General features: G+C 52.2%; 2 protein-coding genes across 3 annotated transcripts in view; one reads left to right on the forward strand and one right to left on the reverse strand.

Annotated features, from left to right (window-relative positions):
* Positions 1-5,274: 5,274 nt before the first annotated feature.
* On the reverse strand, positions 5,275-9,052 carry NCDN (neurochondrin). The gene is made up of 6 exons (XM_074807221.1): positions 8,807-9,052; positions 7,458-8,444; positions 7,045-7,271; positions 6,651-6,875; positions 6,296-6,438; positions 5,275-5,988 (listed from the first exon to the last, which is right to left on the reverse strand). Exons 1-6 carry the CDS (start codon positions 8,906-8,908, stop codon positions 5,555-5,557), a joined length of 2,118 nt encoding a protein of 705 aa, XP_074663322.1. The 5' UTR covers positions 8,909-9,052; the 3' UTR covers positions 5,275-5,554.
* An 18-nt stretch (positions 9,053-9,070) lies between these two features.
* Positions 9,071-19,675, forward strand: part of KIAA0319L (KIAA0319 like) — a 34,903-nt gene continuing 24,298 nt past the window's right edge. Inside the window, exons 1-3 of one of the 2 annotated variants that reach the window (XM_074807220.1) lie at positions 9,071-9,400; positions 10,595-10,760; positions 14,830-15,524. In XM_074807220.1, the coding sequence (XP_074663321.1) occupies positions 10,619-10,760; positions 14,830-15,524 (837 nt within the window). In that variant the 5' untranslated portion in view covers positions 9,071-9,400; positions 10,595-10,618. The remainder of the gene's footprint in view (positions 9,401-10,594; positions 10,761-14,829; positions 15,525-19,675) is intronic. The other variant, XM_074807219.1, reaches the window with a different exon arrangement.

The raw sequence follows: 19,675 nt of genomic DNA on the forward strand, positions 1-19,675 counted from the left end.
CTGCTCCATCCCTCCCTGCTCCATCCCTCCCTCCGCCGTCCCTCCTGCCTCCTCTCCATCCCTCCCCCTGTTTGGACCCTCCCTCCGGGGCAGGGCGAAGCGGGCCCACGGCACCGGGCACCGGGCACGGACGGGGCGGCCCGGCGTGGCTCGGGGAGGGCGCGGAGGCCCTGCCAGCGGCACGGAGCGATCCCCATTGACCCCCCCACCCCACCGGTAACGCGGCCGCCCACTCCCACACCGGGGCGGTGATGCCCCCGCGCAGCAGCGCAGGCACACGCACACCCCGACACACACCCGCGGCGCCCGGACACCCACGGACACACGCGTGCACTCGCACACGGTTCCCCCCCCCCCCCCAACGCCGTGGCCGGGCTCCGGGGCGGGGGGGGCGCCGTGTCCCCGCGGGGTCCCCGCGGTCTCACCGTGCCACCCGCCGGGAGCTGCCCGTGGCCGCGCAGGAGTTTCCACTGGTGGCAGCGTGTAATTTGTGTGCGAGCGGAGAACAACCCCTTTACCCCCAGCTGCAACACACCGTGATGTGTGAGCGACATTAACAAACACAACCCCACGTTGCATTTAATTCCACTCTTCCTGCCCCGAGCTACAGCTCCCTTCATTTTCATTTTTCCTCTGAATTCCCACAACTCAGACCTCTTTGATTTCCAGGTTTAATTAACAATGCTCATTAAATGAATTTTTATTCATTTCTTTTAATATTACCCTGCCACCTGTCTTTAGGAGGCAAGGGCTGATCATTTATTCTAATTTATTTCTATTAAAGATGGCATTTAGGGGAGGGAGGAGGGATGTGCAGAGGTGTAAAGGGCTGATCTATTCAAATCTCTTCATCCCCCTCAAATACTGTTCAAGGATGCTGCTCCTGAAAGTTCTGTATTTATTTTCCACCAGATCCATTTCATTTGCTAGGAAAAATTGGATTGGACATGCTGTATTTTGCAGTTATGTTCCAGTTCATTCTTAACATCCCTTGCTCGTCTAGTCCGTAAAATGTCGAGTCTTTATTCATCTGAAAGAGGTGAAACTGTGCAAAATCTGGGTGGGAAGGGCCCAGCCTCTGTGCGGGACCATGGATGCTCCGCGGCAGCAGCTCGGAGGGAAATAATGTTTCCACCCAAAAATGAGACAGAGCAGAGGAAATCTGCAACACTGACAGACAAAGGGAAGGAAAAACAAAAGGCAAAGCTGCCCCGCTGCCACCGAACACGCCGTGGCAGTGCGGCGGGCAGGGGCAGGGGGCTGGGGCAGGCCAAGCCCAGTGGGGCTGCCAGGGGTGGGGGGCTCATCCCCCCCAGCCCAGCGGTGCCCAGGAAGGGGACAAGGGACCCAGCAGCAGACAAGAGCGAGGGCTGTGTGTGTCCGTGCTCTGACCGTTCCTCTCCCCCGGGCTTTGTGCAGCCCCCAGTCCTCCACCCTGGCACCCTCTCCGCCGGGAGCACGAGCAGCACCTTCCCAGCCCTCAGGTCCTGCCCAGCAACTCGCTCAGAGCCCTGCAAGCACCCAGACAGTCCTGGCAAGACGCCTGAGACCTGCCTGAGTCCCTCGCTGCCCCATCCCCTCTGGACAGCTTTGCTAGGGCATTTTCGCCCTCCCGGTGAGGAGGGCAAACTAAACCCACGGGCCTCCCATGGGGCAGCCGTTAAGCCACCAGTGATGACGACGAACAATTAATCTTTTAACCCGCTGTCCTGCAGTCCCAGGCAGGGCCAAGGGCTGTCACACTGGGTGCTGCACACACGCTGTCCCAGCAGCTGCCTGGTGCTGTTACTGGTTCAGCACAGCCAGAGCAATTGCTGGGGGCTCATCTGAAGACAAGGCGCTCAAACACAGCTCTCCACTACCTGCTCTTTAGCCTCCCAGTTTAAGGACCGCGTGCGCATCCAGAGGTGCTCGTGTTTTGCTCTGCCAAACATCCTTCATGTTTGCTAACAGAAAGACATGATGGTGCTGAGGTCCTCAACATGAGACCTGCTCCCTCACCGCCCAGCTATGGGGAGCGTTCGCTGGTGCTGTGGGCCACGGCTCCACCCCAGGGACCACTTGTTGCATTTGTACCCAAGCCAGAAATCTCTGAAAAACTGGTTTTGTAACAAAGGTCTGAGCACTCCTTCCCAGGAAGATCAATGTGTATGTTGGCTCTTCCAGGAGCATGAGGGGCTTGAGGCAGCAGCCTCTGCTTTTGAGGGTCAGCAGCGAAAAAAACCCCTGCCAAGCAGGGCAGGAGGAGCATGGAAACAAAAGTACTGAGCACGGCTCCCAGCCCAAGCCAAAGATGAACTGGTTTTTCCCCAGAAGCCTGACTCCCATTGACCCCTCAGAAAAATGCAGGCTGCTCCTATCATTTCCCACATCCCCTCCCTGGGAATCCAGGTGGGGAAGGAAGCTCCTTGCTGTGGGGCTGGAGAGCGGGCAGAGCTTTGGGGAGAAGGATGGGGATCCCGTTGAGGGGTGGGTGGGGAGCAGGGCAGCCCCCCCTCGCTCAGGCCCCACCACCCCTGCTGCATCCCACGGCAAGAGGTTTGTGGGAGGGGGTTGTGCTTGGTTCCTGCAGCGCAGCAGCCAAATAACAACCTTATGAAATATTTAATTTTATCACCAGTGCTTTTGGGGCGATATGAATAAACACCGTAAGGTAACATATGGCACAGTCGGGTTTGCAATGGCATTAGGACATTTAAGCTGTCAAAGCGAAACAGAATGTGCATCTGCTCCTCTGGGGCCTTATCCGTCTTGTCCAAGCCACGGTGAACGATCGACTTGTTCCTGGAGAGCTCGCCCTGGTGTCGAGGATGCACTGGGAGGTAAAGCACCGTTTGCTCTGGGTGTTGCTGGCTGCAGTCCCACTCCGTGCTGGGATCCCAAAGCGCTGTGGCAGATGTTGGGTGATGGCATCTTCCACCCCTCCGGCACAAGACGATCGATGCCCGCAGATGCCAGTTGCCGGTGGCAGAACCTGCGGTTGGGCTTGTAAAGCTCGGGGTGGCCAAGGAGTCACCCCGCAGCCTCGAAGGCTTTGGGCCGGGCTGCTGGGGCACCATCTCCCTCACGCTGGGCTGAGCCACCCCGGGCACGCCGGGACCCGCAGACCGGCACAAGCGGAGCCCACGGAGAAGCCCACGTGGCAGGAGGCCTCCCCCAGCTCCTGCGCTCTCCCCGCCTCAACGCGCTGTGCTCCCTGTGACAGAGCCCTGGGGCCTCGGGGAGGGAAACCAGCCTTTTCGGGGTGCTCCTTCCGAGAACGTGTTTGGGAAGTGGTGTCCTGGGACGAGAGAGCAGTGAGATTGCTCCAGCAGCTCCATCATCTACACAAGGCATCATCTCCTCTGGCATTCAGCCTGGTAACACCCCAGGGCAAGGCCGGTGTCTCAGCCCGTCTCCTGGCAGCTCTCAGGCAGCCACGAGGAGGGTGTTTGGTGTTACACAAAGGAACGAGCCTACGACAAGCCCTCAGGGTCTCTGCCAAGGCACGGATGGGCCTTCACACACCCGAGGGGACATTCCACTGAAGAGCGTGAGGGTGAGGGATGGGTGCTCCTCTCCAGGCACCTGCTGGTGGCCAAACCCCACCGCCCCAGGACGTGGTGAAGGATAATCTGTAGGGCTTCCCCGGACTCTCTGTTTGCTCCCAGGTTTGCCTGGGAATTAACGACCAGCAGCCAAAAGCCTCCGGGTCTCGGATGGCTCTTGGATGGGTCCTGCAGGCCCAGACTGGATCTGCAGTCAGGTGTTGTGGGAGCTCCTAGCCCGTGGGGATGGACGACAGCCAAGCCAGCGCTGCTAACTGGTGCAAAACTGGGGAGAGAGGAGAGCACCCTCCTCCTGAGACAGGCAGCTATCTCTCATTAGCACTAACGACAGCCTTTCATTAATGGGAAGCCTACACCCTTTGACCAGAAGCATATGGGACTGGGAAGAGTTGAAGGTAAAGCATGTGAGGGTTTGGAGGGTTTTTTCTGACAATCTGACCTGCATTTCTGACTCTCCCAACGCACTGCTCTTTCCCCGTGGTGCAGGGATGAGCTGTTCTTGGCAGGATGGGGAGGCTCTCCCAGCCCACGCTCAGAGTTATGCTCTTTTCCAAGGCCAGGAGGCTCATCTGCCTGTTTGGCTTGCATCGCTTTCTTCTGGTAGCACCTACCTTTGTTGCAACTTGCATTAACTTCTCAGGACTGAGCTGGAAGGATCAGAACGATACTTTTCCTGAGCAATAGCAGGCGCCTCCTCCCGGCTTGTGCGAAGCGTTTGCGTTCACAAAGCAGCGAGCTAAAAATACGGTCTAAAGCCGGAACGTGCCCAGACTCAGCCCTGCTTTTGGGGCAGCTCCTCGCTCGATTTTCTCACCGTGGGACGAGTCCACAGCCCCCTCAGCGTGGGTTTGGAGAGCAGCCGGGCTCGGCGCTTTGCTCCGGACCCGCCGAGGCTGCTGCTTCCAACTTGCTCCTCGGCTGACACCTGGTGGAAAACCCGCCGGCCCGGCCGCAGCCGCCCTCCCTCAGCCCAGCACCGAGCCACCACCCGGCCCCGGCTGCTCTTTCGGGGGGGGTTTAAGCTCGACTCAGAGGGTACCCGAGAGCGGGCAGCCCTGGCTGCCAGGCCAGTGGTACAAGTGGTTTACTCCTTTCTCTCCCGTAAGGCAAACTACTTCTTGGTCAGCAGGGAGCTGGCGAGGTGCAATTCACTCATTTCTGCTTTCACAATCTGTACCCAGCAGCTTTAAATCTTTTTTTTCTCTCCCAGGCCTTTGCAGGTCGAACCCTTTGTCTCACAAGAAGGGAAAACTCCCCCTGTACATCCCGTCCCTGCAGCGGGCGGGAGCCTCAGCAGACACAGACCCCCTCCTTGGCCAGGCCTTGTGCTGGCGTTTGGCAGGGCAGGACACTCAACAGCGAGTGGTGCTGCGAAGGTTTCCTGGGCATGACCTTGGGATGATGGTACCAGGGGTGGGTGTGAGCAGGGGGGGTCGTCCTGCCACACGGGAAAAGGGCCTTTGTGCATCCTCACAGCAGGAGGGGACGGGTCCGTGCCAAGTTACGGAGTTATTCTCACTGTTATTGGTAAATATTAAAGCTGTTTCTGTCCCTGCCTTTTTCAGGCTTCTACGTGGAGTGCCAAGTTACTTTACTAACACGTGCAGGCCTCTAACATGAAATAAGGTGACATCCTGAAGGGCTTACGGTGACAAAAATTGGGGAGCGTGTTATGCAGGCAAGCTCTCAGGGCCCCGGGCAGAAATAAATCCCAACACTGCAGAAGTTTGAAAAATAAAGCAACAAAAAACGTCTTTAATAATAAAACAGCCTGTTTTTAAGAAGAAATACTGACAGAAGGTCAAGCAGGCGCATGTTGAAACGTTCCGAGGCAGTGACGGTTCTGCACGTCGGGTTGTGGATAGTGCCAATCCTGCTGAGCTCCGCTGCGTCACCCACTTTATAAAGCGTGGCCATTTAAATGGTTTTTGTCCCCATCCGCCACCAAAGGGCACGTGAGAAATGTTGACCAGGTCTCGTGCGGGGCTTTGTTTCCTGCCGGCTCCTCAGGGCTCGGACAGACACTGTTCCAGCGCTGCCATCCCGTACAGGTTGGCCCACTCCCGGCCGTGGTGCGCCAGGATCGCGGCCCGGCACGACGTGCTGGCTCTGGCCAGCTCTACCAACACGCCCTGGAAAGCGGCGACCAGTTCAAAATCCAGCGAGGCCGGAGCGACGCGCGTCAGTAACTGGGAGAGGCCTTGCAGCCAGCGCGCCTGCAGCAGGGCCTGCGGCAGCCAGGGCAGCAGCGGCACACAGCCGGCCAGCGCCTGCATCCCCAGGAACCAGAGCTCGCCCACGTCCGCCCAGGCGCTGGCGTAGGCTGGTGACACGGCCACGGCCCAGCCGCCGCCGGGCTCTGCTTGGGCGGTGTGGGCCTGGGATAGGAAGCGAAGGGCAGCTCCGAAAAACTCCTTGGCAGACTGTGTGCCCTGAAGAACTGGAAGAAAAAGGAAATGACTCGATCCAGAGCTCGCTCGGCCGAGGGAGGGACCCTTCGGCAGCTCTGCCTGAGCAGGGCTTCCAGCGAGAGCACAAAACCATCCTCCCGCCCTAGAAATCCCTCAATCCCAGCCCCTCGGCCTGCTGAATTTTTTGCATATTCCTTGCTCCTCCAGGTTTTTGGTCGTGGAGCTTTTCCCATGGCAGAAACTGGAGCTGTTTCCCTTGTATTTCCCAACCACCCTGACCCTGGTCTCTGCCCACGCGGAGCAATGCGCAGCTCTGCCAGCAGGAACTCCTCTTACCTGCTGAACTTGCAAGGATCCTGGCCATCATCAGGCCCAGAGTGGCAACATTGGCTGCTAAAACCAGGTGATCCTTCTGGGGCAGCAGAAGCGGAAGAGACTTCAGCAACACGTCCATCAAGGAGGAAAAGGTTTTGTCTCGCCTAGAGGGAAAGCAAACGCTGAGACACATTTCCTGAACAGAGCCAGAAGCACCTGAAAACATCAAGGTTAAATGCAGCACCAAAAAAGTAACTGATGTTGAAAAAGAGACATCCCTTTTCCAGCGCAGTGTCTCGAAAGATCCTGCAACCTCATTTCACAGTGCACCCTCTTTCTTCCCACTGACAATCTTAAAGCAAGCTCCTGCTGTCACCTGATGAGGTCTGGCGCAGTCACGACCAGGTTAAGGAAAATCCCACACGTGGTCTGTAGACTCATTTCAGGGCTTGTCAGCGGAGCCAGAGACCCAGGCTTGGAGGTCAGCACCTCCCACTGATGCAGGAAGTACTCGCACAGCAGCGCTGGTGCCCCTTCTGAGATGAGGATGTCCCGGGGCCTGTCCTCTGCTGTTAAATGGCAAAAGCCAGGCAGCAGAAACCTGGAAAGAAATTGAGAACGTGAGGTAGAATGGGTCTAAGCCCTGTGTTCACATCCAACTGGGGGGGAAAAAGAGCCACAGAATTGGCACTGCAGGGAGAACAGAAAATAGAGAAAGATTTGAGCAGGTTTGTGCTAAAATGGATTGACTCTGGGCTTAAAACACTCACCTCAGAGCATCCGGGGGTAAGCCAGAGCCCTTGGTGCTGACCAGCTCTGGCTGGGGAAGACTTGCAGCCGGGCTGTCCTCTTTGAAAAGCTTCTTGGCATAACGAACAAGGAAAGGCAAGAGCTCACAGATTTCCTGCTTGAGGGAGGATGTCTCTTCTGCCATCCAGGCTCCAAGGACTCGAACAGAAGCAAATATGAAAGGATCTTGTAGCTCCTCCTCTTTAACCTGCACGAAGAAGAAAGCAGACAGAAAATGACACGTTAGGGCCTCTGTTCTATCGAGCTACTGCAGGTAGGAAAACCACAGTGGGCCAGGATGCTCGTTTTGCTCTACGCAGCTATGGCCATGAGCTGCTGAGCCTCCCAGAGAAACCCCCCAAAACATGCTTTTTGCTCGAAAGCTCTGCATTACCTGTCTCAGGTAGAATATTACAGCTCCAAATGCCTCCTCCATGATCCTCATCAGCTGCATTTTCTGCACCTCTTCTAGCAGCGGTTTTTCTTCTCTCAGGCACTCCTGGATCCCCATCTCAATAAGGACATAGCAGGCTGTTACCACTTCTTTTTTCCCCTCCACCTCCAAGGGATCTGGCTCCTCCAGGGTCAGGCGGACCTCCACACAAGCCAAGTTCACCAGCAAGGCCAGGAACTTGCTTCCAGCACTCCCTGCTGGGATCCACTCCGACCCGCAGGCCTGCACGAGGCAGGCAGCAAGCTTCAGAGCAGGGTCCCGCTGTGACTGGCTGAGTTTACTGGCCAAGACATTAGTCAGCCCTTTGTAAAGCCTACGGAGGCACTCGGAGCCCTGCGAGTCCTGCGAGAGAGGTGGCGACAGGGGAACGAAATGAGGCAGAACCTCACACAGCTCAAATTTGGTTATGTCCTCGCTCTTGAGAAAATCATCGGAGAGCTTGCTCAGCACGGCCAGGAGGTGTGGAGCATCTCTCTGCCAGCACTTCGCCTCTGCTACGGCCAACAGCCCCAGGAGCAGCGTCAAGGCATGGTCAGAGCCGTAACTGCAATTCACGTAGGCCTGGCACAGGGCAGACACCGTCCCCTTGGTCACCAACTCTCTGGGGCCCCTGGCAGTGGCCAGGACAGCGCTCAGGCACTGATATACATCATCGATCATGGACGTGCTGTCTGGATGGCAGGGGGAAACCAGGACATCATTGAAGGTTGGGATTTTGTTCAGGATCTGGGAGTGCCCAGCTAACTCGGGATCGGTGCAGAAACATGCCAAGAGAGTGAGGCCCAGTGCCCGGAAGGTGTGCTCGGGGCAGCCCGCCGGGGGCTGCCGGGAGACGAGCAGCCGATTCGGAAACGTGAATCCAATTGCGTCAAAGATCTGGCGACGGGTCTTAGCGTCTACTTCCCCGGCTCTGACTGCTTTGGTCACCTGTGAGGCAAACCAGGGGTGAGTGCAGAGCATAGCAAGGGCCTCTGCTAAATTTACAGGATTGAAGAGGCAAATAAAAAGCCTAAACAACTTGCATTAGTACAGAGTACCTCCTGAGTTGGGCGCTTGGTTTAGGTGCTAAGCTAGGGCTTTACCAGAGTGTGGCAACGCTGACTAACCCTCAGCACAGCCAAGCCAAGGCCAGGCTCGCTCCGCTTTGCTGAGGGGAACACCAAGGCATCGAAGCACCTCGCCAACGCCGAGCACGGCTGCCAAGGCCGCTCGGGCGGCGGGTTTCGCCTCCCCCCTGCCCGTTCCTGAGGCGATGGCGCCCAGGGCGCCGGCCGGCAGCGGTTCCTCACCAGGAGCAGGGCTGCGAACTGCTCGCTGTCGTTTCTCGCGTCTCTGAGCACGCCGAGGCACCTCTTCAGCATCGCGTTTCCTTCTCCGGAGGCCGAGGCCATGGCCAGCTCCGTCGGTTTACGGACGGGGAGTAAAACCGGCGCCGCCGGGGCCCCTCAGCGCCGGTTCCGTGCCGCCTCTCAGCCAATCCGCGCGCCGCGGGCGCGCCGCCGGCCAACCGCCTGCCGCCTTGTTGGGCGGTCCCTGAAGCCACCGCCTCCGCGCGGCCTGTGGGCAAATCACCTGTGGCTGCGCGGCCTCCTGGGCTCGCCGGCAGCGGCGGGGGCGGCACCGCCCCGCCCCGCCCCGGTGTGACCCGGGGCCGCCGGCGCCGCAGCCTCGGCCCTGCCCGGACGGTGCCCGCAAAGCTGCTCCCGGTTCCGGGGAGGCGGCGGTTCAGCTTCCGGGTGAGGGGGCGCCCGCCGCTGCCGCCATGGCCGCGGGGCAGGAGGCCGCGCTGCCCCCCGGCCCGCCGCGCTGGAGGCCCGGCCCAGCCCCGCCGCCCGCCTGAGGCCGCCGAGGAGCCGCCGAGCTCGCCTGGCCATGCGTCCCTGGTACGTGCCCGCCGCCCGCCCGGCCCGGCCCGGCGGGGCCCTGGCCCGGCCCCGGGGGCACCGACAGGCTGCGGGCGGCTCCGTGCCGCGGCCTCCGCCCTCGGCGTGTCCCGCAGCCCGGCGGGTGCGGGCCGAGCCCGGCTGGTCGGTGCCTGCGGCCCTGCCCCGAGCCCGCGCGGGCAGCGTGGGCCGAGCCGCCGTGGGAGCGCGGGGCTGGCGGAGCGGAGCCTCCGCGGAGGGGCGGGTGGGCGCGGAAAGTTCCCTTAGAGACCTGTTGGCTGAACAGGGGTTTTACATCCCCCCTCGGGAACTTTTCCTCCCGTGTCCCTTTCGGTGCTCGCGCTCTTCGCTGCCGGGTGGTTTTTTGAGATTCCCCCGAAGTTTAACAAACGATGAGCGTCCAGGCAGCGCGCTGATAGTCAGATCTGTGACAATATTCCCTTTTGATGCTTCAGAAATGGTCGGTTTAACTCCTTGTGCCTAATGGTGCTTCATGACTCTTTGACAATAGATAATGTTTATTACCTGTGAAATAATTAATGTTTTTCTGTCACATCACCTAGTGCTAATTTAGATTTCGGTAACATATGAAGCTGTAAAAGACCTTTCGCCATTAGAAAAGCTGAGAAGCATCAATACTTTTGTGATTTCTGTCCACCGCAGCAAAATATGGGGCAAACCAGGTTTTTAGCTCCGTGTCCCTCAGCGTTGTTGTATTCTTGTTTCTCTTTGTTTCTGGCTGGTACCAGCCAACACCAACACACAAGTGATGACATCGCCGGGCAGATGTGCTGGGTTTATCAGTGCCTGTGTTATGCTTATGTCCGTTTGCTGTGGCATGTTGGAAAAGTGAAATTTCCAAAATATGCCTTTGGAATCCAGTAGACTGTGATATTAGATACTTTGCCACTGGAAATGGTGGGGTCTGGAGGAGGAAATCACAAGGGTGATGGGAAAGGCCGTCGTGGCGACCCGCGGCTGTTCAACACTGGAGACGTTGCTACTACAGGTTTCCTGTTACTATCGTGTATTGATAGTTACTTAGCAGCAGCTGGACTAAGTCACAGCAGATAAGATAAGACGTTCCTTTTCCTCCACAAATGCTCCATGCGTTTCATAATGTCAGCTGGATCTGTGCGAGAACATACCAATTGCCTGTGGATGTTTTGTGTTTCATATTCTATATGTTTCTAGACCCTGCTGCTGCCCTCAAAGGCCATGGAGAAGAGGTTGGAAGCCAAGTTCAGCATTAGCGCCCGATTTCTGTCACGGTACTGCCTGGGAAAACCTGCAAGGGAGCTGAGAAGTCTGCAGTTGTTCTACCTGTGTGCTTGCCTGTGTGCCTTGTGCTCCTCAGCAGGTGATTCTTCTGTTCTCTGTGGGACTGTGTCTGTATTTTTTATGATATTTATCCCTCTTACTTGATTAAAATATTCTGAGAGGAAAGTGAAATTATTTGCTGCTAGACGTTGTAGTGGTTTAAAAAACAAACCCTCACCCTTAATAGTTACTAAATGAGCTGTCAAAAAGATAGATGTGGGGCATGAGGGGGTCCCTTCTTATCACACTGCAGTGCTCTGGTAACCAACTGCTAGTTTGAGTAACCGGGTGGTCAGCAGCAGGGCGTCTGTCTGTCCCACTGCTGTGCCCCTTCACACGCAGTGCTGGCACTTGCCTGTATCTCATAGCGAGCTTTCTCTCAGCTGAGAATCTTTTTCTTTTTTTTTTTTTCCTTTTGCAAAAGGAACAAGTGATAATGTGGAAAATAATTTCATCTAAGGAATACTCAAAGCAAATTGGGAAGGCAGGAACATTTTTTTTTAGCCCTCAAACATTCTCCTCAAATGCAGTATGTCAATATTCTGTATTTGCCTACAGGCAATTGTTATGTTTGTTTTTCTATTTCCTGTTCAAACTTAAGTAACCAACCTCCTGCTCAAGTAAATAACCAAGTTAGTGGCTTGTATGGAAGTTTTCACATAATGGATTGTGTGGGTTTTGTTTGTGGGTTTGGTTTTTTTTTTAGAAAGTTTAGATTCTGACTTTTCAGAGAGACTTGTTAAGTTCCTGTGAGTGTTTTGAGGCCACATCTTCACCAAGAGATGGTATTTTTCCCATGAGTGCATGTAGCATTCACCAGATCCCATTTAAGAAAGTTTATGTGCCTTTTTTTCTCCTCTTTGTTCAAGTTGCAGTGAATTATAGGTTCGAGGCAGCAGTGACCTCGATATATATATCAACCCGTGTGACAGCTGCCACAGCTTTTATTTTGCAGGAAGGTTGCTACGCCTTAATGGCAGCAAGATTTGAAAAGGGGATTGTTTTGCTTTGTTTCTCGGTTACGTGGACATGTTCTCTAGGCTGCTGCAGCAGCATCTCTCTTGTTTCCTGGACACTCACCAAGTGACAGATTTGATTAAGCTAATGAGCTGTGTGACCTTAATCAGCTAATTTAGAACCTGGAAAGACACATTTGTACTCCTGGTCCTAGCAAAGGGTTCTCAGCGCTGTGTGTTCAGATGGTGCGTCAGGTGGATCGCGTGTTTCCTTGTAGACTGGGCTTCCTGCGTGGCGTTGTAATATCTTAGAAGTCTAGAGCTAGAGCTGCTAATCCTGTGTCACTCTTAGAGGGTGTGCAGGACAGTGTTGCTGTGTTTGAGGGCTGGTCTGCTCGGGAGAGTTAAAACCATGAAGGCTGATGAGTGTGTGGAAATAATTGTATGTGACCTAGTTATCCTCATGTGGACACTTTTTCCACTGTAGAGCTTTTGTTCTTTTAGTCTTGTTTGTGTCGCTTAGGCAGCAATTTGTTGAACTGAGGAGGAATTATGGCTGCCTAGAAAATAACGTGATCGTGCGGAGTTACGCAAGAGGAACTATGTTGACATAATTGGTTACATGTGATAGGTTTTAAAAAAGTCTATAGAGTCAAGCCTTTAATCATTAATTTGATATCAGGAGCGATTAACTGCCTGAGCAAGTCTGTGAACCTGAACTTATTAATAGAAACTGTTCTTGTCCGTTCCATTCCCCTGCTGCTCAGCAAAGCTGTGAGCTGCACTGCCGGGACAGGAACTCCCCAGTTCCTGAGAAGAGCAGCGTTTTTTGTACTGATATTCTAGGGAAGAAAAAAATGACAAAAACAATATTAAGAAGTGACTAAGCACACCCACTGTGCAGGCGTCTTGTGATTTGTGTCGTGCCAGGCTGGGTAGGCTGCTGGGGCTTAGGAGGGAGCTCGTCCTCAGGGACGTTCCCGCTGATGGGTTTCTCATGCTTTTTTCTGAAGCTGCTGGCATTGATGCCGTCAGTGACCGATTTACTGGTCTCCTGGTCCGACCCAGCCTGCGAGCTCCTGTCTGTGACTGCGGTGTGTGCGTAGGGTCCAGCACGAGGAACAGGGAGGGACTGGAAGGCAGCTCTTAGTAAGCGGGAGTTAGCAACTGCTGGTGCTCGCAGCTGGTGCAGGTGCTGCACCAAACTCCGTGGAGGTCCCCATTTGCAAAGCTACGAATGGCAACATGTGGCTTCTCGTCACAGCAATTCGTTTGGCCCGTAGCGTGTTCCTGCAGCACTCTCAGGAAGGAAGTGTTTTGTGAACAGGCCAGGTGGATTTTCCTGGCAAAAAAATCTTTCCAGAGATGAAACGCAAGTGTAGACTGAGGCACTCCACTTCCTGCCATGGCACTTAGAGTTGTCTGAATGTGTGATGCCTCCCAAAGTCCGTAGGACTTGCTTAGATGAAAATCAGTGTGGTTCTGTGGAAAATGAACGTCCAGAATGCTGGGCTGGCGTGTTGCGAGTTGCCTGTTCACTTCTGTTGTTCCTGAGAGTTAACTGAGTTTTAAGCTATCTGTATACAGCAATTCAGAAACCATATTGGCTAATTTCAAATAAACGTGTCCTAGGTGGACATTAGTAGAGTTCTGGAAACGAAATCTGGCCAAAATATAATGCGTATCTCTGCATCTTGGTTTAGCAGTGGGTTAAAAGAGAAGCAGAATGCTCTCAGCATGGTAGTGGTGTGTCATCTGGGCTAAGTCCTGGCTCTGGCATACCTAGGAGATGCTTACGGGGATTCAGGTTCTACATTTTAGATGGCTAAATATAATACTTGTGTTATGCAGTGATTTTTCACAAGGGATATCTGCCCTGGGAACACTTCTCTCTTAAATATGTGCCATTCTGTTTGTGCCCCAGTTCTAAGCCTGTTGCTAGAAAGTTGCTGCTGAATTTCACTGGGTTCTGTATCAAGCCTTAATTTGAGTGGTATGTGTGAGCCAGGGCTGACACCTGAGGAGAGGTCGATGAGCATGGGTCAAGGAGGAGGAGGGATTTTTGGGATGTGGGAAGCAGCACATTTCTCTTTTGCACAGGATATATTAGGGACAGTGCTTCACCTTTAACAGTGATTTTTTTTTTTTTCCATTTTTTAGGCTAAACTGAGTCTGAACAGCTAAGATCTCCTTCAAATTCACAGCAGTGGTGTTATTCTTCCATTTGTTACTTGTGTCTCTAACTTTGGAGTGTGTGTGTGTACACAAGTGTTGACAGGCAGGGAGGGAGCCAGACCTGGAGCATATTCTCCAGCTGCACTACTCAGGGTCCAGTGACAGAGTTTGTAAAGTAATCTTCTAGTGACCTATTATCCCTTGGATGCTGAACACAGCACAGTGTAACAGTCTCATAGGTCGTTAGTCTATTTTTAGGGAGTCCTTAATCTGCAGAGCTCTGAATTTTGGAAGCCTTTAATCCATTGATCCCTGCAAGCACTCTAATTTTTCATGTTAAGGAAAAAAAAAGAACCTCCATATGCAAAGCAGTTGCTGCTTTACCACTGATCTGAGATCTGAAGCACCTTGACTTAAAAAAAAAAAAAGTTTGACATAATTTCTGTTACAGAAAGCACTACAGTGGAGTGGGTGGTGAGGACAGGCCTTGCAGACCTGTTCTAAAAGATGTAACAACTTCTCCAAGTGGAACAATTTCAGTCAAAATAAGTGACTGACCTCAAAAATCATCATGGAAGAGGAAAAAATGCTGTGGTGCTATAAACCAAGCCAGTGTTACTGTTTCCAGAGTTCTCCTTCAAGGCCAACACCTACGGGCAGAGGGGCAGTGCTGTTTACTGCTCAGAGGAAGCACCTGCACTCGGGATCCTAGGTTCAGATGGCTTGAGCTCCATTACTGTCAGAAAGCGTGGTGGTCCCTTTGGTAGGAGGTGCAGGTTGCTGTTTAAAATCTCGTGTAGGTACTGGGTACTGAGGCCAGGTGTGGATTCTGAGAAACCCCCATTTTACTGTCTGTCCCCTCTCTCCCGCATTACTCCCGTGCCCGGAATTCATCTTGACAGTAGTGATGAGGATCTGTTGCCCACTGCTTTCAAGGATTGAGAATTGTTTTTATTTGTCTTCCCTCCCCTTTCCCAGATGCAAACTGGAACAGATCTAAATGTGAGCCAGGGAAAATCCTGTTTGGTGGCCGTTTGAGATCGTGGGAAGATCACCATATGCAGCTTCTGGAAGGATTTCGTACACTCCGGTCCTGTCACACTGCTTGCTGCCAGAGCCCCACCTGTGATGCTTTTTGGTTCTTGGAAAATATGTGCATCCAGGTGAACTGCACTATGCCTGGCGTGTGTCAGGCAAACAGGACTGGCTTTTCTGACTCTGTCTTGGTGTTTTTAAAGAAATCGAAAAGCACAGAGCACTTAAAGTTTCAGATGGAAGGTGACGCGAAGACCTGGTTTCACAAGTGGTTGGACTGGGGCATCCCTGTCCAGAGGAAAAAAAGACTGCGGAGGTCATTCCAGACGTGGAGCTTGGCAGGTAACAGGGTGGAACCCCTGAAAAGGGATATAGCAGCGAGCCCCAGCGGCGAGGCTGCAGCCGGAGCATCAGACAGCAAATCTAGAAGCAGCCGAAGCGAAGCAGAGCGCTTGAAGGATCAAGTCCTGAGGCGCTTAGTGGCAGACAGGCCTGTTCCTGAAGGCCACCCAAATCAAAAGAAGGACTCGCTGAAAAGTGGACAGAATCCAAGAGAGCAGAAAACCAAAAGCCAGTTCCCTCCTAAAAGCAATAATGTGAACAGGTCCAGTGACGCAGACGGTGTTGGCTTGTCACAGGTAAGTGTGATGGCTGGGGCTGAAACGGGGCTGCCTGGGACAGCCGTCACCCTCCTGCTCAACCTTGCTTTGTGTCCACTTTGACTTAAAACTGCTGAAGTAATAGGATACCTTTCTGGATGCCTGCTTTCAGCCTCCTGTCAACAAGGCAAGGCCGAGGGTTGGGGTTTTTGTTTGTTTTTTGGGGGGCAGGGGGTTTCTCCCCCTCTTTCTAGCTGGGATAAACTGTCTTTGGGGAGGTGAGAGGAGATGAAGGTCACGATAATGCTTACCCGTGCACAGTACACAGCGTACTGGCCAGATGAGAAGGAAAGGTGAGATGGGATGTCAGTGGGAAGTGCCTGGAAGTTGAAAACTGTTACCTGTGAAAGTACCTTTTTAGATCCACAAAATAAAATAAGCTGTTTGAGTGCTGAATTGAGGCAGTTAAATATGTTACTTTACAGACTCATGCGTAGAGTTTCCAGTGTACTTTTCGTGCCAGCCTGCTTGCTTGAGTTGGCATCTTAATGCCAACTTTTTGTTCTGTTTTTGAAGACTGTGTCACTTTCTCAAATCCACAAAAGCTTACTTTGGCATTGGTTGAATGAAAGCAGTTTAGTCTCTACTCCAAACACGTACAGTGTTAAGCTGGTAAATCTAGATGTTAGTCTTAAAGAGAAATTGACACATGTGAATTGTTAAATTATATTTTTAAATCCAAAAATAGTTTTTTGAGCCTTATCATACAAAAAAGTCTATGCACTCGTGGTGGTGAAATAGAAAGAATTCTACTTTGTGAAGCTGTTCCTTAAATGACTTCTGCCATGTTTCTAGCATTTGGCACCGTTGAAGCCTAATGCCTTTTCCTGTAGTTATGTTCTTGTTCTGGAAACTTGACTGAATTTGTTTCTCTCCCTTGTATTCAACTCTTGGTTCCAGGTAGGGCTGTGACTGGTCTGAGCCACCACCCTGCAGAGCAGGATGTGGAGAGCAGCCAAGGGACACTGCCGAGAGCTCCAGGGCAGCCCGGGTGGCGTGTGAAATCATACACTAAAACTTTACAAATGTTTGATTTTCCAGAACCTCACAGCATTTAGGGCTGACTTAAGATCTCAGCTTTCTCTCTCCCCTGCAGTATTGCAGCACTTCCACCCTGCTTGTTCTTTCCTCTTCCTAATATTTGAGATTTACACAGCGACCCCGTTCTCTCAGTTGTTATGCATGCAACGTCTGGGGACGCTTCTTCACAGCCGGTCTTAAATGTCTTCTCTTGCTCTTGGGTAATAGTTGTTGTACCTCCCTGCTAGTTCAGTTTGCGGTGCTGCATTCTGAGTTGTCATACTATTACTGTTCAGTGCCTGTCGAGTAAACTGGTTGCAAATATTAAATTACATGGATAAATCAGCTTCTGAATATTGCTGAGTATCTAGGCTATTTTCCCATCTTTAGGAAGCGCTCCTGTTGTCATTAGGGTGCACTGTTGGATGTGTGCTGAGGAAAGGTTTTTCTTCTCCTTACTGTTTTTTTCTTTTTTTGCTAGTAAAGTCTGTATCTCTTGACAAAATGCAGGTTCATCAAAATAAAAACGTCTTACTAAAATGCATTGGCTGTGGTGGAATTCCTGGCAGTCACATTTTTGAGGTTTAGGATAGAGTTTTTGAGGAGGAGAAAGAATTAAAAAATCTGCCTTAATAGGAGTGTTGAGCTGAAGCTGGTTCTACCCAGCCCTGGGCTAATTCCTTGATTATTGAACCATCCAACTTTCACCTGCAAAATATAAGGCAAGCTATGCAGCTGTCCTTGCGTTTCTGATCTGAGTGCAGCTTAATTTAGGCCAAGGATATAACATTCAGGGCTGTGTACTTGGGGCATGGCCAGCCTTTGCAGGAGGGAGATGCTAAAGCAGGGAGTTTTCCAAGTTAGGTTGGTTTTGGGCCAAAATAAGTAAAAGTTACACACATGCTGGAATCAGTAGAATTTCACCTGGGCTAGATTTGGTGCAGTACATGGAGCACACAGCTTCAGCAGGTGAGTGCTGGGTGTTTCATACTGTTCTTTAAGGAGGTTGGGCAGGTGGGCTGTAAGGTGGGAGAATACTGGATCATTCCTGCGTGCAAAGCAGCTCGTACCTGGGAGCATCAAACATCTGAAGTGGGAAAGGACATCTGAGGTCAAAGTGGCTCTTAACTCCTCTCTAAAAGGGGAGAAAGAAATTAATGTGCGTAGTCTCCTCTTCTGTTGATGAGCATTGAGTGTGTGAAGGCAAATCTTTTCCTTTGCTCCTAGAGACTCGGGGAGAAGGTAAGTGACAGTTTTAGGAAGGCGTTGCCTCGCTGAATTTTAATTTTCCTCTTGCAGTTCTGATAGCTCCATAGCCATCTGCAGTGTCACTCGCTCATGTGCAGCTAGCATTAATTTCTGGTTTTACTGCATCCATGCTGTGGAACCAGAGGTGGGTGAAGGAGAGTGTACCAGGATAAACCACAGTGCACGCTGCTCATCAGCCCTTAACTAAGGAAGAGAAATTTGTGCTTTTCCATTAGTGAGTGACATTTTCCAGGCACCATTTTTTTCCTGCCTCGTTGAAGAAATACTTGTCAATTTTAAAATATAGCAGTGCATTTAATAGCCAACTGGGAGAAGTATTTAAGCGCAGCACTGCTGAAGAGAAGAACTGCTGCAGCACTGCAGCAGCTCTGCAGCAGACTGGAAAAGCCTGCAGCCTTTAAAGTGGAGTTGTTACAACAGAGCCAGGAGCTCATTCCTGCACTCCCAGTTCTGGCTACCCTTGCCCCTCCCAAGCCCAGTGTTGGACTCTTGCTGTCGTGCTTCCTGCTAGTGCTGGGCACTTCTTACCCTATGAGGAAGGAGGGAGGGTCTCTCCACAGCCAGCACTAACTCTGTAGTGGTTTGTGACATTACCCACATTTTTGTGTCTTACGGGTTTTCACAGACATGGCACCTAGTGCAAGCAACTAAGGACACAATCGAAGCTGAAAAGAACCTATTTTGTAAATTCAAACCAGGCTTAGCAAAGTAAGGCCTATTTAAATTAAAAAATAGAATTCCAGAACACAGGGTTGGTTTTTTTTTTCAAGTAACTTAGGTTCAGTGTGGATTCTGATGAACATACCTGCTCTAGTTCCATCCTACAGACGTAGAACACTCAGACAGGGAGACCAGGTCACTTGTCCGAGGCCAAAGGCAGCTAGGGTTGGAATCAAAAGTGTCTGACACTCCTACGTTCACTCAGGCCGGTATGCCACTTCTCTATTTTCTAAGCTAATAAGATGGGACAGCTGGCAAACTTCTAGTCTCCTCCTCGTTTATCCCCAAGAATGAAATCTCTGTTCTTTGCTTTAAAGAATTCGGGGTTATGGAGTAAAGATAAGAAATGTCTCAGCTTGCAAGCATGAGAGGCATTTTTGACTGTTATGTTGCCCCAGGCAAGGCTTATCTCATTCAAGATCTCTGCAGACATTTGGCTGTCAATTCATCCTGAAGTCTTCTGGAAGGAAGAAGATCTCTCTTAACTGTAAAGCTGTGGGGTTTTTTTAGGCATTAAAAAGTGAGTCAAGGAAGCATCTGGCTCACTGAAAATATTACCAAGGAAAGTGGAGACTCAGCTGCCGTGCGCAGCGGGCGGATGCTGGTCTTCTGCATGTTTGTGACAGCTTTTCTTTCTTCTGAGTTGATTCTTGCTAAGCAAGGAATGCTTTCCCATAGTGGTATGAAGTCACAGAGACTTTCTGCTCCTGTGCCTTTCCTAGAGTCTGTCTCAGGTGGCTGAGTTCCTGCCTGGCTGTTCCCCTCCTGTCGTGCCAGCATTTCTAACTTCATCTTCTTCGCATAGTTGGTAAAAGGCAGTCAGTGTCCTGCAGTGACCAGAGTTATTAGTGGGTGTAAGGTGGCACTGCTTGGGGCAGGCAGCTGTCCTGGGGCTGTGACGAAGAGCAGTGCAGAGCAGTATGCCAGATTTTGCCTACACCTTTGTTTCAAAGAATCCGTAGTTTTGTCAGAGGTAAAGGAAGCCCATCAACAAGTAAGCAAATAGAGAAAAACAGCTTATGTCTGCAACACTAACAGTGTTTGGTCTGTTGGTCAATAAACTCAGATGTTAATCAAACACACAGTTGAGTTGAGATGTTTTAAATTCTGAGACTGAGGGA

The sequence above is a fragment of the Strix aluco genome, chromosome 26 (assembly GCF_031877795.1).
Source record: "Strix aluco isolate bStrAlu1 chromosome 26, bStrAlu1.hap1, whole genome shotgun sequence".
NCBI lineage: Eukaryota > Metazoa > Chordata > Aves > Strigiformes > Strigidae > Strix > Strix aluco.

What these genes read in the sequence shown, in the direction of transcription:
- NCDN (XM_074807221.1), bottom strand. Translation starts at nt 8,908, where the DNA reads ATGGCCTCGGCCTCCGGAGAAGGAAACGCGATGCTGAAGAGGTGCCTC. An exon ending in TAATATTCTACCTGAGACAG is followed by an intron (nt 7,272 to 7,457) that starts GTAATGCAGAGC and finishes TTCTTCGTGCAG; the next exon opens with GTTAAAGAGGAGGAGCTACA. An exon ending in TTACCCCCGGATGCTCTGAG is followed by an intron (nt 6,876 to 7,044) that starts GTGAGTGTTTTA and finishes ATTTCTTTCCAG; the next exon opens with GTTTCTGCTGCCTGGCTTTT.